This window comes from Pseudorca crassidens, chromosome 3 (genome assembly GCF_039906515.1).
Source record: "Pseudorca crassidens isolate mPseCra1 chromosome 3, mPseCra1.hap1, whole genome shotgun sequence".
NCBI classification, from domain to species: Eukaryota; Metazoa; Chordata; class Mammalia; order Artiodactyla; family Delphinidae; genus Pseudorca; species Pseudorca crassidens.
The window spans coordinates 69,788,411-69,809,101 of record NC_090298.1 but is presented as its reverse complement, the minus strand read 5'-3'; the positions used below and the strand labels follow the sequence as shown (position 1 = coordinate 69,809,101).

Below are 20,691 nucleotides of genomic sequence, written 5' to 3'. Positions count from 1 at the left end.
TTCCTGAATAATTCTCGTGTGTTTGACAGTTTGAAAAGTACTTGGCCAGGCACCATGTGTATGACAGAAGAGACAGAAAAAGCCACATCACTACTGACATCAGTAGCTCACTTACCATTTTCATACATGCCACTGAAGTGCATGAACACCACTTTTCAGTAGAGTTCACATTAACTTAAAAGCAAGATTTGACATTTTGCAGTATGAAAAATATGTAATCTTAGTCTGGGCTCATTATTCCTGTTTGCTGAGATCTTTGTGGATTATGATTCAGATTCTCAAAAACAATATAATAAGACTAATTCAGCTATTTATCACCTCCCAAAGAATCCTATGTTGACATTCTGCTTAAGTGTGAGGAACATCATTGTTAAAAAAGGTTGGCAAAAACCTACCTGCTGTGCACCACGCTCATTACTGAGCGTTCGCAGTTCATCTGAATGGGCCACACAAATCTCATGCAATGCTGCTAAATCACGGGAAAGGTCAGTTCTAGAATGCTCTGTAGTGTCCGGAAGTTCAGGTACATTCTTTAAGGGAATCATAAAACTGCATTTAGAAATACAACTCTTTATAATCTCTTCTGAAAAGATCCTAACTGGTACAGTAGATAAAATTTAACACATAATATTCTCTTAAAATATTCTTAAAATTCAACTTGATAGATTTTGTGACCTCAGTATTCACACAAAACCAAGTTTCATTTTCTTCAACCACACGGCAGAATACTGTGCAATATTATTTTTTTAAACTGGAACATAAATAATGCAAGCATTAACTGCCAATCTGGATTAATGCAACCTAAACTTAAAATTCCTCCACTCCTTCAGACTGAGTTTCATTATTAACCTACTATAGTTTGTCCAAATTGATCAGCATATATAAATAAGAGCTACATTACAAAAGCATTGATGAGAACCTTTCAGGCCTATAATTATCTGTGGACTCTGTCCAAAACACTTGCTAATGTGTAGAAATGATGTGTTAATTATGGTATCTTTAGATAAGGTTCATAAAGTAAATTAGTGCCAATACAGTACTACCAACTTGTTATAGTAACTAAGTATTGATTTTATTTTGAGCACTGGAATAAAATTTAACGCGAGTTTAGATTACCAGTGGTTTTAAACAAATCTATTCCTCTCCCTAATGGTGACAATATTTGCTATACACTCCTAAAAACTGCAAACACTCAGTTTTCTATGGTCTAAAAAAAATAATTAGAATATAATTCATTTTTTTTCAGTGAATGAAGGCTTCTAGAGATGGGATGCTTCTAAAGATGCGATGAAAGACAACCACATTTGCCTTTAAAGAGTTTACAACCTAGTAGAGAAGACACAGACTAGATGTAAACTGATCACAGAGTTATATATATCAAAGGATATGCAGGATACTTAGGAAGCAGAACAAAAGGTATTATTTAGTTCAGGTTTAGGGCTCAGCAAAGCCTGCCTGAAGGAGACGTTTGAAGTGAGTCTTATTTGACTTATATAGGTGTAAAGCAATGGAACAGTATGAGGAGACTGGAAGAGTATTATAATATTGGAATTCTAAGCAATCTGAAAGGCTAGATTGTGTGGCATAACTAGGAAAGTGATAGAGAAAGCTGGACTGTAGACATGTGATTATGGAAAGTAAATGGAATCCTAATCTTGAATCTACACCTAGAAATGTGTCTTGAGATAAACTAGCTAGCCTTAAATATTGGACAGTTTCATACAGCTCCTTAAACATCACTATAGTAAAAAAAAAAAAAATTTCATCATGGACCAACTATATTTTTTTGGTAATCGGAAATATTTATATGCTTCAAAACTTCCCAGTTCACATATAGGAACATGATGGCCATTTAGCATCTGCTCCTTTATTTCTCAATTTCATTATCAATATGGACCAACACTATAAATTTCTTATACCTGAAGCTGCAAACTAGGGGCCCACAGGCTGTCCTGACTGGTTTGACTGTACAGTGGTGTGGTGGTTGTTTACTTGTGCTTTTAAGTGAATCTGACTGTATTAAAGCAGAACATTCTCCTACCCTAGCATTCCCTAGTGCCATACACCTGGCTAAATTCACATCTCTTTTCTGGTTTCTATATATATGAACTGAATTGCTAATAAATTTATTTAGTTTTTAATTGATGCAGTATCTGAAAATCTATAACAAGAAAATTTAACTTTACTAAGAAATCCAGGGTCTTAAAAATTATTTTTAAAATCCCATTCTTAATTTTATAATCACAACTTATTTATAAATGCCTAAGTAAGGCATATGTAGTCCCACTGAATGAAGTTTAACACCAAATCCATGTATTTTATTCTTAGAAAAGCCACAGGAACATACATTCTCCAGTCCATTTACTTATTAAACTGGCCAGAACTATGGGTTATCCATCTTGTTTCAAATTCCACACAGTAGCAGCAAAGTTAAAGTAGCTAAAGCAGCAACAGAATGTCATAGTGGTGAGGTGGGACAAACTAAAAATTGACACAGGCAGTTCAAAAGCCACAGTCCTCTATTCTTGGTGTAAATCATTCAGTGTAAGAATAAATTGTTATAATTATATCAAATGAAGTAATTTGTTTAAGAAGGTAGACAAAAATATGCAGCTTTTTTGTTTTGTTTTGTTTTAAGCTCTGGATAGAAAAGCTTTCTAAAGGTTGTTGCTTCAATGAGTTATACTCAGCTATATTAAGTATAGATGTCAAAGTACTTGAAAAATTATATGCATACCCCAAGTTCATCTAAAAACATGATCATACGATGTTTGTTACTTTTGATGAATGGATTGACACCTTCCATGTAAGGCTCCTAAAAATATAAAAATAAAAAGCTTACTATATATGCATCAGAAACATTATCTGGTCCATAACAAAAACCATACATGTAGCAAAAATTCTTATAAATCAAATTATCAGTAGCAGCACATTATTCATAAGAATTGACGTAATTATACAATGACCATATTTTTCCTTCTAATATAAGCAAGCAGCTATTCTGAGGAATAGGAGTATGGAGTACTTTAATAAACAAACAAATTCTGGATGAAAAAAAGCACACATAGCCTAGCAAACACAATTTCTTATATGTAGGTCATTCAAAAATAATTAGTGAGAAACTGTCAATATTTGCCAAGTACCCAGAGGTTATTAGAACCTAGCAGAGAATATAGGGAATTAAAATATAGTGTGGTAGGGACTGCAATAAAAAATTGGTACTCATAACCTGCCTCAGGGTTCAGATGAATTCAAAAGCTGAGTCATACTATAAACTGCTTCATTCTAAAATCTTAAACCGATTCGAAAATATGCTATGTTGTAAAACGGGGAAGGGTTAGCATTAATACACACTCTCTTAAAATCAGTAAGATGAGATAAGGACCTCAATAGACGATTCCAAAGAAACAGACATGAAAAGTCATACAGTTCTAAGAGTAATGAAATAATGATACAAAAAGTAACATGCTTATCAGATTGTCAAAAATAAAAAAGTAATACTAGTTGAGTTTTGGAAAGGCTGTGGGGAGCAAAGTGTCTTCTTACTTAGTACTTTTACTCCAAAGTTCATTTAAAGAAATAACTGGACAAGTTTGAAAGGAAGTACATATAAGGATACTTGTTATCTGTTAATATTAACAAAAGCAGATGACATAGTATTATCCGTACCAGAACATTAACAGTCATTATCTTTAGATAGTGGGATCACATATGGGTGTTTTAAAAACTCATCCGAATTTTAATATTTACAGAGAATGTTTATTATGCAATACATAATAAAATTGATTGGGGTGCATTTAGAAATATGCTCATTGATTTTTATATTTAAAAGTGAAAGAATCTGATTATACTGGAAATTATACTGAAAAAATACCTTTCTATACTACTAGCGAAAATGGTGGTCTTTAAAATTCCACTATTAAAAAGTAAAATCTAAAAGCATCTAAAAATATGAACATATCAACAAAATCATAAATTATCTTTATGAAATATCCACTGTTGAAAATTTACTTATGCCATATTTCATGGTTTTATCGTGTCAAAGTTTCATTCATAAATGACATTTTAAAGTATCAAAATGTTTTTACCTTAGCTCCAAATTCCACAAGATTTGCTAAGTTCTGCACAGACTTAGCCACTAATATCAGTGTTCTTGCAGCAATAGGAGATGGGGAATCTATAAGAGAATTGGGCACAGCTAATGACACCAACTCCAAAGGTACTTCCAAGTAAACCATTATAAATTTAGCATTTTAATATTTCTTTACTGTTAAAAATATTAATATTCTTCCATTCAGAACTCAATGTTTTTTGGAAAAAGTATGACCTGTATAATTCAAAAGAGCTTGATTTAAAGGGGGAAAAACTGAATATACTTATCAGTGCTTTTAGTTTGTGAAAAGGGTACTACAGGGTATTTCAAAATACTTCAAAGCTTTATCTTATTGCTAAAAAGACTTGTTACTCCACATACCCTACAGGACAATTCACAAAGCTAATTTCAACCCATCCAAGGTTAGCAATTTGCAATATGAGCAATTCCTTGCTTCCAGCCTCCACTGACTCAAATAATTCACTTTAAAGCTCAATAACAAAGTCTGGAATCTCTGCTTTATTTTGAGGAGAAAAACATGCAATTTATTAATTTTTAAAAAATATTTTAAAGGTTAATCAGGAAGCACTGCCCTATATAGATAATAGGATGTAAATGAAAAATATTTGTCTCTATTAATTTTAAGCTCTGAAACATAATTATGTAACAGTAAAAACCTATAGATAGTCTATCTGGCTGCCTGATTTTAGACTGTATTCTTTTTATCTGAAGTTGCTAAACTATAAATAATATTGCCTAGTGGTTCAGAGTCTAACATTCAGATAAATAAATCTCCCCAAAAGAATTCTAAACCCTTAATTCTTAGTAGACCCATAGATTTAACCATTTTAGTAGCAATTGGAGATAACTACAGAGATATGATGGCTATAAAGGTAAGATACTCCAAAAAATTTTTAAAAATTTTGAGCTTCAAATTATCAAGACAAAAATACTTCAGATTCCTTCTGCTAATGATGGCTCATGATTACATTTGTAGTCACAAATATCATTCTTATCCTTTATTTGAAAAGTCTACAACATCTGAAAGTCAATCCATAATGGGCATTTGGGTAATAAGCAAAACTGAATCTGGTTTGTTGGAGTTTAAATGCCAATTAACATTATATAGGTGGTGACAAGAAATCTCTACTGGGAAATCTCAAAGGGCTACTTTCTTTATAAGTATTCACAGAGTACTATTGCAACTGCAGCTATAATTTTAAAATCCAACTTGCAATGGTAGTGACAGGGTCTAGCATGGGTTAAAAGCACACAGGAAGCTCTTTTTCCCAACTTGAAAAAGCCTATGTTGCAGGCTGGAAAAAATCATCATCATAAGAGTCTGAGACATAGGTAGGGATGGGAAAAAAATGATTTGTGTCTAATCATGCCATCTCAGGCTTCAAATATTAGATGGAAAGAAAGGTTAAGAAACAAAATGGAAAGAAAAGGTAAAGTACCAAAAGGAAGAAGAAAGGGGTGCTTTGGAATGTTTTATACCAAGTCTTATAATTGGATAAAAAAAAAAAAGATTTAAAAGGAAAAATGAGTAACCTTACTAAAGAGTATGAAACTTTTTTTAATTTCAAAATTTATCAAAAGCTGATTACCTGAGATGATATTAAACATCCGTGGGTTCAGGATGGCAGGACAGATAAGTCGAAGAAAAACAAAACCACTGAATGGGAGGGAAATTTTGTTTTTTTAGAAAACTACAATATGTGTTACATTAAAATAATATATATATACAAAAATGTTAGTAGAACCATGAACTTTGAACTAATGTAGGGAAGACCAAATATGCAACTTTATGAAAATAATAAGCTAAAGTATCTTACTTTAAGAACATATATTTGCTGCTTAAACATTATTCACTTTTCTCAAATTTAGATTTTTAGATTTACTTTGGGAAGATTTAAGTTGTATCTGTAACATTTACTGTTTTGGCTACTATTTACTTATTCCAAGCTAGTAGTGCATTTTATACTTACTTTGAGGAAGGTGTGTCCTTAGGAACACTAAGAATTTCTGAAATACTGTAGGAGTACAAATAAACCCTTTTAATAGACACATAGTCCTGTAAGGTCCTAAAACTAACATTCTCTAACTTCTCTTTCTTTCTTTAAACAGAACAGCTCAGTAAAGTCTGTTATAAATGAAGTTGGTTATACTGATTTTGTTGAGTTACATAAAAATTAATCCATTGTACTAGGGAAAAAGTGACTTCTTGATAAATGAAAATGTATACAAACAATGTTGAAAAGCTTTTAAGGCAATGAAGAAAAGGACATCAAGCTTTCTAAAGTTAAAAAAAAAGTTCTCAAATTACAAAATATTAATAGCAAAACCAAAAATTAGTATAAAAACACATGGCTTAATAACAGTTGTCATATATGATTTTACCTGCTAATCTTACTCTGGGAACAAAGTACAAAGTAAAACTACAAGTGTATATAGCTATTCCTAGTCTGCTCCCTTCTTCGGTTACTGGTAGAGTTTATGTTTTTGTGTAGATAATATTTCTCTAATTTCCTCTTAAGAGGAATCCACACTAATAATTGACCTCGCACCTGCCCTTGTAAAGACAAGCATTATTTCCAAGTTGATAAAATTCCTTTTAGAGATTACAATAATTGACACAGTCTCTGTTCTCTATCAGAGTGAATAACCCAACTTCTCAGCATTTACCTCCCAATGATGTTGCTTGCTAATTTTGGGGAGTCTTAGAAAAATTAATGTGTTGCTTCTCAGATAGCATTTATTCTTAATATACAATTATTAAGTCTTTAGATTTCTTTATAGCAGGTAATTTATGAAGAATCTTGCACAAATTTTGCTTGAAAACATTTTGATATCTTTGTCTTTGGATCTGAAATATAGCCTAGCAACACCGAACCATAAAAGAATTTCAGTGTGCAAATCCACTTTCTGGGAATTTTTAGAGGTGATTTTAAATTTAAGAGGGATACTAGGTATCTACACATATATTTAAAAGCTTAACTAGGGATAGAAATCACCACCTTGGCCATAAATGCCCCTTAGAAGACCCTGTAGTATCAGATAATCCACATAGCAGAATTTCCAGCTATTTGCTTAACAAATATACTTGTTTGAAACTTACAAAAGTTTTCATTTACATCACACACAACTGTGCTGCAACATTATATGCTTGTAATACGTGTCTATTCCTTTCAATCACTACTAAAGCCAAGAAATACAGAATCTACAATTCTTAAACATTTATGTCATATCATTACTAACCAAGAGAGATTTTATCTGTAAAAAGAGTAGAAGGCTCTTTACAAGATTTAGGTTGGGGGCAGGATTAACACACATTTTCAAAACTAATTATATGATATTGGTGCCTTCAGTAGTTGCCCAATTTTTTTTTAATAGTGTATAACATGATGGGCAGCATATATTCTATATGATAAATTTTATTATTAGACCCCTGAATTCTCTGATGCTTTTGCACTAATTTCCTCCTGTCTTGAATGGGTTGGGGTGTGCTTAACAAAAGCATACAGGAGTGTTAAGGATATTAGATTGGGTCTTAGATGTTTTGCCTTTAGTTCTGCCTTAGCCACTAACTTTCTGTATAACCTTAAGCAAACAATTTAATCTCTACAGATCTGCTTCCTCATTGGAAAAGTTACGGAAATGACAACAAAGTCCTATATAAGCTACAAAATGCTATGACTTGACAAAGCAATTCCTCCTAATTACTGCACAATGAACACACTGTAACAGCTTCAAAACTAAGTAGACTCTGGTTGGAGATTAGCCCTGAGTCACAAACTGTTAACAAACCAATTAATTAATATCTAAATTGTACAATTATTGCTTTTCGTTCTCAGCACAAATCAACCAGTCTTTCTCTCCTCCCATCAGTGAATGTTGAGGTTTTTAGAAAATGCAAAAAGGTAGCTTGCTAGCTAAGTATCTCATAGTAACTTCAAAACAAAAACACAAAGTAAGTTAAAGTTTAGGAGCTATCTGAATTCAGAAAATATTCAACAGGACTCTGACATAAAAGTCAAAGAAAAAAGGTCTTGAAATTGTATACTGTATACTGTTAGTCTCCACATTTTCACAGTTATCCATTTGACTCTCAGTGCAGGCTATATGATTTAACAAAACAGTAAGTCTTACCTAACAACTCTTGTTCTCATGGTGGTATTTGTAGGCCACTTGTACTGAACAGATTTCTGTAAACACCCATAAATATACCTCAGTGTCCTGCCAAAATAACACAACCATCTTAATACAGAAAGCACTTGAAAATACTGATCTCACTGCAGCCTAAAGCTTAATTTACGAAATCCATGACATTTTTAAATGCAACTGGCCATTTTCCCAAAAGAAGTTCTCTGTTACAAGTAGTGATATTTAGCAAAGGATAAGGAAAACTTTAAAAAGTTTGCATCATCAATTCATTTAACCAGTTCTTTACATTTACTTTGGAAGAAATCCTACCATTTTTAGATTACTTCTGTATTAAAGAAAAGTATGAAAAAGTACTGGAATGCAGATATAGAGGAACTAATGAGTACAGGTTCCAGGGAGACAGATTTTAATGTAAGTTAACTTCTACCTGAATAAGCGAGCTAACACCGGAAGCCGCTAAGCAGACACCGAGTAATTATCTCGTGTACATTTTGAGCAAGATGTTCAACTACATACTGGAGAGATACGTGTCTTTTATGACCTCCTCAAACCTGAGATAAGCTTCTATTCTTTCCCCAAGTTACTATATAAACCAGACATACTGGCCTGTATTTGTTTTATTTTAATGCAAATATTTCACTTTGGTTTCTTCAAGTCACTCTGTTTCCTTAAACACAATTCATCGTGTAAAGATTAAAAACCCTAACTTCTTCAGAGTATAATAACATCAGGACAGTGGAAAAGCTTACACATGTTTTAGAAATACAAATTTTTTAAAATGCAAATATACAATTTCTTGTCAAATTAAAATTTCACCACTTACGGTGGAAGTATTTCTGAAGCCATGAATATTTTCTCCACAAGCTCTGAAAGTATGTTCAATAGGTGTGCTAAATTAGTGTTCACATCTTCATTTTTTTCTAACTTTGATGGACTTAACTAAGAGAAGGAATAAATCAATATAAATGCATCTTGGCAATGATAAATGCAAATGAATCAAGGTAATCAAGCAGTTTTTTCAAGGTTCTCTATTTTTCCATTTTTCAAACTGTATTAGTCTTTTGGTGGTGGTGTGGGGCTAACTAGGGTTTGCTCTGTGGAACTCCTAATGGACTTGTTACCATTAATTCCCATCTACGCAACTGAAGAGCAATGATTATTCAACAGTTTTCAGTTGCTTTGGGTTAAATACCATTAATGAAGTTTTCTTTTATTCATTTACCACATTTTACCACAGATTTTTACAGGCATATAAAACTGTATTAGACTTTATTTTAAATATAATATTCCCAACCAGAAGACAAAAAAATCCCAGCTTCAGTGGCCACATGCACAAATATACCAGAAGTATTTAATTGGAAAGAAAGATCACCGTATATTATTATAAAACCTATCTTAAATCTATTTATTTGAGGAAAAAAGCTGATTAAAATAGAAAGGTTTTTCTGAATGAGATAAGACTTCTAAATGACTAATAAAATACCAAATGCCTCAGAGGCAGCATCATGAACCCTTCTAAAAACTTTCCAGTAACTTCTAAAATCTAAGAATTCTTATCTAGAATTAATGGAGAGAATTTATCTATAGGAATCTAAATTCCCTAGCCTGGATTTAACGTCCAGAGACTTTCTGCAGACTTGCTGCATTTCTGTATCCTTTACACTTATTAGACCAACTATGGTGTTAACCCCAGGTTTCCAACACTAAATTATCCATTTCTTCCTCTTAAGTTAATTAGTAAAAATTGACAACTTGGTGCAGAATTAACATTTTGAGTGTTCCCAGTATACATTATCAAAAGCAGTTCCTTTATTTTGTATCAGACATAAAAGATATATTTAATATCCTTCTATAGTTGCTCTGCCTTCAAAATAAAATGATGGAATAGCCATATACATGAGATTCTACTCCTTTTCTTAATGGTTTGTTATGAGTTTACACTGAAGCCTCAATAATCTAAAAGGACGTTTTTATTTGCTTTTGAGGGGGTTATCTTGTACCTCTGACCCTCCCACCACCACCCCCACTTCAAAAAAACCTTTGAGGAGAAACCTAGATGTTATTAGCAAGTGTCACATAGAACTTACACAACAGAAATCTCTAACAATAACTTCAATTTATGTTTGCACATTTTCTGAAAGTAGCATACACTTTTATCATTAGTACAGCAGGAGTACTTTCATGTATTTCTGGTGCAATTCGAGGTTTTTAATCTCCAAATAAAGTACATCTTTTTGAAAAGTCTGTTTTGCATAACATTTTTCTAAACGTATTACAAAAGGTATAACTGTTTTGATGAACAGTTTCAGACAGCTAATATATTTGCCTTGAAGTGCAGTTAGCTATAAAGCATTACCTATTAAAATATGCTCTTTGCTGCAATACTCACCTCGCAAGACTGCTTGCTTTCCATTATCTTTAAGATACAGTCTTTCAAAGCGTGATGAACAAATTGTGTAGCAGTGGCTTTCATATACTGCTCCATCAAGGTACTCGCAAGTGTTGTAGCTCGAAATAGGGTAGTGGCTTCATCTACATAAATATATATATATTAAAAAATTATCTGTAAAGGATTGTACTAATGTGAATCAAATTGGAAAATAAATGAATTCATTTTTTCCTCAAATAATTATAGCTCTTTATGTTTATTTGCATGTAGCATTAAATATTGATTATAATGACATCCTATATTCCTATAAACTTAACTCTTCAAAAGACTTTCTATTCCTTCACTTCATTAGATCATAAACAGGAGAAAGAATTAACACTGCCATATTATATGAACAAAGGTTCTGGATGGTTATATGACTTATCTAAGACTAAAGAGCCAAATAGTGACAAAACTAGGACCAGAATCCACCTTTGCTGTCCACTGAGCCCACGCTTTAAAAAATCTGAGTTAATTTACAAACAAGAATGTCACTTAAAACCCCCGTATAAATTAACTTATTTGCCTAAAATATGGCTATTCATGACTTTTAATAAAATCCTAAAAAAAACACAAATATTGCCAGAAAAGACAATCTCAGTGTAAAATATGTACCACCACTTTATCTTTCCTGACAAATCTATATATTTTTATATTTTCTATGATCAGAAGGAAATAGTTTTAGATTTTACAGTTTATTTGGGGAACCTAGAAGCAAGTACTGTTATTGAGTCAAAGGGCTGGTTTGAAATGGGTTACGCTGACATATTTATAAGCTGTTACAAACTACTGTGGGTCCAGCTAAATTGCCTGGAAACTACCTACCTATAGAAGGCAGAAATAAAATGCAGCTAACACCCAACTTCTGTGCAATGAATTTATAAGCAAAAAACAAACAAGAGAACATGGTAAGCATACCAAACTATTCTTAATAACCAAGCAGTATGAGCTATTGATCTGGACACGGAAGTCACTTTCTTACGGCTTCTAATTTGCCATGACAGAAAGTTGTATTAGAGATAATACCCCCCCCCCATATTAGCCAGCCTAAGAATCAGACATGACATTCCAACTGTAATTTTTAATGAATGAAAAACTAAGTAACTTTGTAAAATGATTTAACTATTTAATATGTTCTAAGATAGAGTACATATATACTTGATATATAAAATCTAATCATTAACCAGTTTTTAAAAGTATCACGTAACACATCCATACTGTACCTTCCATGCTTATTTCTCTGTCATTTAGTGTACATAACAACAACGATTCAAGCCTTTCATGAAGAAAAATCCTCAGTAGGATGCTAGCCAGTAGTGTTCGGTCCTGTCCACATACATGTGATAAAGCATAGACTACGTGAAGCTCCTTTTGCAGTATAAGCTAAAAATGACATCAAGAAAGATTGTTGAAAGTACACAGCATTAAGCATTCTCAGTAACATTAACAGGAAATACGTTCTTCTGTATGTATACATTTAGGAATATGTTCTACTGAATAAATTTATTAAAAACAATGAGTTTGTAACCTACATATTTATAGTCTCTTCAAAGCAATGTCATACTGTTGCAAGGCTTTTCAACCTTCTCTGCCTGTCACTGTGCCACTAAACTATGAAATTACTATATTTAACTCAATGGGTATGGTGGGAAGCAGCACATAGCACAGGGAGATCAGCTCGGTGCTTTGTGACCACCTAGAGGGGTGGGATAGGGAGGATGGGAGGGAGGGAGACGCAAGAGGGAGGAGATATGGGGATATATGTGTGCGTGTGGCTGATTCACTTTGTTGTACAGTAGAGACTAACACAGCATTGTGGAGCAATTACACTCCAGTAGGGATGCTGGGGGGAAAAAAGTTAATTATTTTTCTTAATGCCTTTAAAAATAATTGGACTGGTAAGTAACTTTAATACCTCTTTAAATTCGCTGTACTCTTCTTCTGGCATGATTTTTTCCATAGAATATCGTGCTCGGACGCGCAGGGATCCTGGCTCAATACCTTTCAATGGTATATGGGAGCTGAGCAAAAACCATTCATCTGTGGCATGCCCTTTCTGCAGCCGGCTCAACTGGCAGCGCATAAATACTGTGACAGAAAAATATCAAATGATTACTGTCTAAAAAGATGACACTGTAATTAGTCACACAAATTTTCCTAATGTTCTATCTTATCTATAGTGTTAAATGCTTTTTATTAAAGGATTTTTCAGTAAGATCATAAATTTAATACTAAATGCTTACTTCATTCATTTACTGAATGCCTACTATGTGCCAGACTCTCTGATAGGCAGGGATGTAGCATACAGACATGATAAAGATACAGTCTCTGACTTGCATGGAGGTAACAGTCTAGCCAAGGAGGCAAGAAATCAATTATGATACCCCATGCTAAGCGCTGTAAAGTGGTGTATGCTAATGAAGTACAGAGAAATAATGTCTAATTCATTCTGTGGAGGTTAAACATCCATTCCAAACAGGTACCCCCTTAAGCTGACTTGTAACAGGATCTGGAAGTGTAGCTAAGTAGAAACAGAAAAGAAGAGTGTGTGTGCAGTCTGAACAGAAGGTATGGTGGATGGTTTTAAAAATCCATGGACAATTTAAGAGCTATAAGAAAGCTGGTGTAGCTGGAGAGAAGGATATACAAAAGATTCCACAGTGAAAGTAAGAGTGGGGAGGAGTGGATCAGGAAAGAGCCTTTCTTCTGTATCATTGCTAGGGGGTTAGATTTTTATCTTAAAAATAATGGGGGACCACTAAAAATGTTAAGCATTTTAACAGTAGTACAGAAATTACAGAATAAATATATTTATAGTGAAAAATTCAGGCTTTGATTCTGTTAACACATATCACTTTTTTTTCCCCCTAAGCCTGATTTTTAAGAAGGTATTTAAGGATTAACCTAATTCACTCTGGTGTGAATTGCTAAATCCCATTGCCACCTGTTTCAGAAACATACTGGGAAAAGTTGTGCTGCTGAGAACCAGTACTGACTACCAGAAGTGAGCAGTGTAATCTAGTTTAAAGAAAAAAATTTAACAGAGTGCTTTTTTTCATTTACATGCAAAGTATAGGAAAGTAGGAGAAACTTAAAAAGTAGGAAGAAGGGATAAGGAAGCACCACAGAAAGATGACCACTGTTACTGTTTTCTTTTTCCTCCTATACGTTGTGGAGGGAGGGTGAGCAGATCCTACTTTAATCCTAAGGGCTTAAGTTTACAGTATATACAATTTAGCCTTTTTGGTCTCTTTCTTTTTTAGATACAGCAATCAATACTTGTAGAAGTATAAAAAGAAGCTATCTCAAGTTACACTGCTTACACACCTTTTTAATTTCCATTTTAGACTATACTTCATTATGAATTTCCAAAGTATATAAAACATGCTTTTTCACTTTAGAAATTTCTGTGTCAACTTACAGATATCAGGATCTTTGCTTTTCTTCGTTTTATTGCTAAGAGTTATTTCAAATCTGTTGATGTCAGGAGGAAGATCACTAAAGCAGCAAGGAGAAAAAGAATTAAGAAAATGTCCTGGCATAAAACTATCTAATTCCTTTATTAGTATTGAATAAACCCCCTATTTCTGCTGCTAACCCAGCTGAAAGTGCTAGATTTAAAAGTAGATTCAAAACATGTTTTATTATTTGGTACACAGGAATACAGACAAGCAAATTACACTTTCCCTACTGTCTAACTTTAACTTCCTGGAGTAAATCCTGGAAACCCTTGTAAACATTTTGTCTGTGTATGTTAGTAAATGTTTTTGGATTCATCAGTAATGGTAATTCATATTAATAACTGGGTGAAAAACCAAGGACATAGCACTTTACTAGTAAAAGTGAACAAATACAATAGAATAAAAAAAAGTGTGTATTATTAAAATGCCTGAGCTTGGCACCGTGTTCTAATTGATTTAGATACAGAGTTAAAAAAAAAAATTAAAAAAAGGAAAGAAAATGCATTACAGCAAAAAGAAAATCATCTAATGTAATGATAAAATAAGACTTACTCAAAGACAAACTCTTCTGACCATACAGGGTTTTGCCCTTCCCTTGCATGAGTTTTTGCTACCTGGACACTATTCAGGTAGATGTTACAATATGGATTAGTAAAATGTTTTACTGGGAGTTTATGGGCTTCTTCAATATGTAGAACAAGACTGCTGACCTAAAGAAAACACAGAAATCGTTACCCCAGATTTCAAGAATTATGCATTAGGTTTCAAAGGCAATTATTATAAAAACCCAAAATAGTGACTTATTTTCCCCTTTTTTCAGAAAACATGACCTTCAGTTATATTTTCCCTTTTAATAAATTCTTCCCACTTAAAAAAAAATACAATTGTATTTTACAAGTTATTCCTCCAATTACATTCCTGCAAAAATAATGAAATACACCTTTTCTGCTATAAAACAATGGTTCAGAGAAAATGAAGTTGAGAAGAGGATTCTTTTTTTTTTTTTTTGAGGATTCTTTATTAATTTAAGTAAATAACTCTTACCACCCAAATCAAAATCTAACATGCTATATAATGCTCATCTGGAAGATTTTCTTTCTATACAGAGTTCCACAGCTAGAAAATATTTTTAAAATATTGATTCTACCTTCTCATTTTACAGAAAAGGATACAGATCCAAAGAAGTGAAGTTATTTTTCAGTTTTGATGCAAAACTTAAACCATCTATCTTCTAGTGTCAGGTTCTTTTTCCCTCTTGCCACGTACTACTTGTGTGGCCTTGCACAAGTCAGTTTCTATGAGCCCCAGCTTCCTCAGATATAAAATTAGGATAAAGTCTACACTGCAAGTTGTTGTGAAGATTAGAAATGATATGTATAAAAGCACAAGCAGAGTACCTGGCACATAAAAAGGGCTCAAGACATTGTTAGCTATTATATCATTATGATTATATACTATTATACCTACAAATAATAATTTCATGCCTGAAATTTCTCACAAGATACAATCTACAAAAATTGAATCTGATTTTCCATAGCTTTCAAAATGTTAAAACATGCTTTGAGAACACAGTGATTATGCATATAATTAAATGTCCCTGGGGAAAGTATCAGACTTCTGGTTACAGGGAATAAAACTTTCAGTCATCTAAATAATAACCATTTATCCACTTCCAATAGAACAGTATGTTAAATTCACCAAGCTTATTGGAAATTCCCATAAGTAAAACAAGAGTCACTTTAGTAAATACTGTACAAAAAAGAAACTTTCCTCAAAACTCCAAGAATATTAAATTTACCTAACTTTTTCCAATTATCTGGGGATAACTAAAAGAAAAAAGCAAAGAAATGGAGGATATAAAGTTGAGTTTACATACATAGAACGAAAGAGAAAGCCTAGCTTAACTCTCCATAAATGAACATGCAGGCATGTGAAGGTTTCAAATAAGACAGGATACTACCCATAAGTTATGTAATAGGTTTCAAAAGCAATTACTATAAAATGAAAAACCCTAAAGTTTACCAGGATTAGTACTTTCAGTCAGATGATTTTTTCAGTAAGTACCTTTCTGACACAGGCCAAAATAATTTTTTGAAGAAGAAAAATAATAATAATAGGGCCGAACAGAATAGTTTCTGTTGTTGTTGGCTTGGTATTGTTACTTTAAGTGGAAGAAAAAAAGTCCTTGATATGTATTCAAAAGATGGCATCATGGGCTAAGTATCCAGCAAGTATATAAAGAATATTCTCTTTCATAAAGAAGTAACTATTTCTCCTGCTGCTGAAGCAAGTGGGAGCATGGCTTTAAAATGCCTGACAAGATTCACCTCTCAAGAATTCTAAAGTGTTTGAAATGTTGCCCAAAATAGGTCATAGAGAAATAAAAATAAAGAGCAAACTGATAAAGCAAAATACAATCACAAATTTGTGACAATCACAAATCAAAGAAAATCAAGTTTCACCTGACGCAGGCGTTTATTAGCTGTCCCTGGACTACTTTTCCGTAGATTGCAAAATGCCTGCAGACCTTTCATCCAGTCCTACAAAAAATAACAGCATTTCAAAGAAATATAGTATACAATAGTTTATGCAGTTTCCAATCAACAGTTTGGGTTTTTTCCCCAAATTCAATAGTTCCTTCCTTCTCTAGACTGCCATTTCTAAACTCAGAGTATCCTGTGCTTTAAATACATCGGTGCTCCAACAAAATAAAACAGTGACCAAAACAATTATAATTCTGTAAAATATTGATTGTATTATCGTAGCATCTCTATATTAATCTTAAGTACCAATGAGTGATAATTTATTAGTCAGAAAATAAATTTACATATATTTAAGCAGTTAAACTTGAGGGACTCTAAAGCAGAACTGAACTTGATACATTTTGTGAAAGGAAGGCTGACTGCAAAACCAGCTGATAATGTGATGACTGATTTGATGACAAACATTCTAATCTTTACCTTAGACCATGATATAGGTAGAAATGTATAAGGGGGTCTGGGTGATTTATAAGCCTTTTAAATATAACATATTTAAAACAATATTTCAGCCTAATATTAAGTTGCAGCTATATTCTAAAATGTTTAATGATCTAGTACTCTGGAGAAAGGAGAGAATAATTTTAGGTTTACCAAAAATAAATCTAAATATTTTATTTGGCATACATGTTTCTAGAAAGCTCTGTACTACTGTTTCACTCAATTAGGTCTTTAGTTTGTTGGCTATTTCAATGAATCTGAACTCTGTCAGTGTTTAGAGAACGTCTTTTAATGGAGCAAACTTAAGACTAAATCAATTACCGTAGCTTTCAGAAAGAGAAGACAATAACCAGAGATACCACAGGCCACCAAAGTAATAAAAAACTGGGATGATCAGTGGTATTTTTGAACTTTAAGGGATATATGGAAACAGAATATGGAAAGAGTATAGATAAATCCAATAAGATAATGTTATATTTATGTGAGGCATGCAAAACACATTGAAATGTCATCCAGGTATGTAAGTTAAACACATCTTTAGAAAGAACATGATAAAATAACTGGAAGATACGATACTCAAGTTTAAGTTTCTTTTCTAACTCAATATCTAACATTAAAAAAAAAAGTCAAACAGCAAAATACTATGAGCCCTATTTTTGCAAATTAGGGCTACATACCCACAAAACAAGGTTTTATGTGTATTATAAGTTAATAATGAGTATTCAATTGAGATATTTTTCCATGATGGAAAAATGATATTCAATTATAAGCCATAAAACACAATGGCTCATTCATCAAATTTATTCTACACCCTAAGATATTTTCATAATTTATGAGTCAGGGGCCCATGCCAGGATCCAGAGTTTTAGGAGCATTTGCCTCATATCCAGGGTTGGCAAATTATCTTCTTTTTTTTCAACAAAGTCACTTTCTTTCACCTCTAAACTACCTTCGGGTTCCTTCCATAGAGTATAAGCAGAAGAAATATAGCCATATTTCTACAAAATACCTTTAAACACCCCAGAAATATTATGGTTCAAAGAAATCAAAGTACTTTTAAAAGGAGATTTTTAAAAAAAGTTTCTTCACAGCATTACTTAAAACTTAATAAAAGTTTTAATAAGGGCATTGCACATGGATCAATGGCTAGTGCTGAAAGTAAACATTATATCTAGACTTAGAGAAAAACAGAAAATTCCTCAAAATTTTTTCCTTGTGATGACTGAATTTCTATTTTTAGACACAGTTCAACCAGTGAATAACAACAATGCTTATTAGCAAAACTAACTGGCTTACCTTTTTGACTGTACTTAGAATATAAACTTTTTGCAGAGGATTTTCAATGAACATTCTCAGTTGGACTCAACATCATAGCCCATTTAAAGGTCAATTTAAAATGGAGTTTTCCTAATAACCCTACACTGTGTTTTTCTGCATTTCTTTCAAAAAAAATTTTTTTACACATGAAAGCTTCTCATTCCTTAAAATAAAACATAATTAGATTTCAGGCATCCTTTTTATCACATTATCTTAAAATGCAACAGCTTTCTATTCCAGTTAAAAAAGAAAACAAGAGCTGAATAAAGTTGACAGTAGTTGAAAAACCAGTTAACTTACCTCTGCTTGTTCTGGAGTTTCTCCTGCAAAGTAGAAGATGTAATGTTCTTCACTAAAGTGCTGAACCACTATCTGAAAACAGTTTGGCCTTTAAAATACAAACAAAGTTATTAGGAAGTTTAACATACCAACTTTACACTAACTTAAGAAAAAAAATCACAATACAATTATGTAATTTATATAAACTTAACAAAATTCTTAATTTAGAGAAATAATAATCCATTGTACTAGATTACTAAAAAGAAAATGTCAGCTGCATATATTTTAGAAAGCTTTTTGTCTGCACTATTGAAATTTTATCAAACTATCAAAGTTTAAAAATATTTCACAGTACTGTGTAGATTAATTTTAAAAGGCATTAGAAATAGAAAAGTTACAATAAAATTGAAGCAGGAGTGCTAGAATTGCATATAGCTAATTTAAAGACTTTAAAGCAAATAAAATATTACTAAACTCAGTGCTTCAGGATGATATATAATATACATTTATATGTACTGGGAAAAGACTAGACATGTTCTTTAGGCCTAAAATGTTCTTAATGGTTATCTCTCAGTAGATTGTGGGTGATTTTAATGTTCTTCTTTATAATTTTACCTATTTTCAAATTTTTTTTTACAACTGGCTGTTTTTCCTCATTCCATTTTAATGGAAACATCAGCTTATTCTGAGGATCAAATGACCTAACAGTGGTGTGCAATAAATATTAGTTCTTATCTTCCTATAGTATGCAGTGTGGTATAATTCATTTGACATGTAAGTACAATATTAGATAGTAGCTTATATCTTTTTTGAAGATGTGCTGCCTTTCCAACTAGATTTGAAAATGTTTATAAAATGTTTAATAAGGGCCTTCAAGTTTTTGAAATTCAATAAATATTATTTCTATTTCTTGCTTTAACCAAAGAGTATATCTTACACTTCAGTGTTAGAAGGTCATAGCAAAGTATCCAGAGTACAAGCTTAACATTTATTAAAGATAAAACCATCTCTTCAATGCTTTGAGAATACCATAAAACAATGGAATATGTCAACTGAAAACTTCTGATTCTGAAAGTGGTTTGTACCAGACTAACCCTCCTGGCAGGATAAAATATAAACCAAACAAAACACAACTGTTTGAAGTCACTGGAGAACAAGCAGCTCAGACTGAAGGGACCAAGATCATAGTGAGGTGAGACTGACATTCTCCACAGCTTTTCTTTTCAAGGTGTTTGCCAATTCCTAAACCGTGTAGGGCAGGACTCTGGGGCAATAAGCAGAAAACAGCATCTAAGAGGCTAAAAAGCTAACAAAGCACATTCAGTTTCACAGTGCTGGGAGAGACAAATGAGTTCAGGGCCTTTAAAAGAGAAAGCTTTCAGTTGAGACCCCTGAAGAGCTATGCCTTCAGAATAAGAGCAAACCAGAAGCAGTATAGCCTTCACCGATACCTCCAATTGATTCCTGAGGGGATCAATATGAACTAACCCTACTCTAACTTATCTGGCAAAAGAACAGTCCTTTCTGGAGACAATAACATTATCCATAGCTTCCACAGTTTTTCATACACTGTATCCACTATTCAGTCAAACATAAGTAGACATTACAGGAATCAGGATCAAATGACTGAAAAGCCAAAAGAAAAACAGACAAAGACCTACATATGATCCAGATATTGAGGACAGATACAACTTTCAACTATCTGTAATTAAAGTGCTTAAAGAAAATAACAAAACAGAGAATTCTGCCACATAACTAGATATTTAGAACAAGTGTTCTAACAATTTAGAACACAAATTCTAAAGTGGCAAAAGTAATAAATAAAATTAAGACCTCAACAAACACATTTAACTACAGAAGAATAGATTTGTGAGCTGAAGGCAAATCAGAAGAAAACATCCAGCCTGAGGCACAGAGAGGAAAAAAATTATAAGAAACATAGAAAACCGTTTAATAGACACATGGGAC

At 32.7% G+C, this 20,691-nt stretch overlaps 1 protein-coding gene across 1 annotated transcript in view; it reads right to left on the bottom strand.

Annotated features, from left to right (window-relative positions):
• Positions 1 to 20,691, bottom strand: part of RASA1 (RAS p21 protein activator 1) — a 108,671-nt gene that overhangs the window by 1,848 nt on the left and 86,132 nt on the right. The window contains exons 12-24 of the mRNA XM_067731179.1: positions 18,745 to 18,832; positions 16,612 to 16,689; positions 14,702 to 14,859; positions 14,110 to 14,186; positions 12,604 to 12,776; positions 11,912 to 12,071; positions 10,650 to 10,792; positions 9,084 to 9,199; positions 8,246 to 8,332; positions 5,704 to 5,771; positions 4,089 to 4,177; positions 2,738 to 2,815; positions 396 to 530 (exon numbers count right to left, since the gene is read on the bottom strand). Coding sequence (XP_067587280.1) covers positions 396 to 530; positions 2,738 to 2,815; positions 4,089 to 4,177; positions 5,704 to 5,771; positions 8,246 to 8,332; positions 9,084 to 9,199; positions 10,650 to 10,792; positions 11,912 to 12,071; positions 12,604 to 12,776; positions 14,110 to 14,186; positions 14,702 to 14,859; positions 16,612 to 16,689; positions 18,745 to 18,832 — 1,450 coding nt within the window. The remainder of the gene's footprint in view (positions 1 to 395; positions 531 to 2,737; positions 2,816 to 4,088; positions 4,178 to 5,703; positions 5,772 to 8,245; positions 8,333 to 9,083; positions 9,200 to 10,649; positions 10,793 to 11,911; positions 12,072 to 12,603; positions 12,777 to 14,109; positions 14,187 to 14,701; positions 14,860 to 16,611; positions 16,690 to 18,744; positions 18,833 to 20,691) is intronic.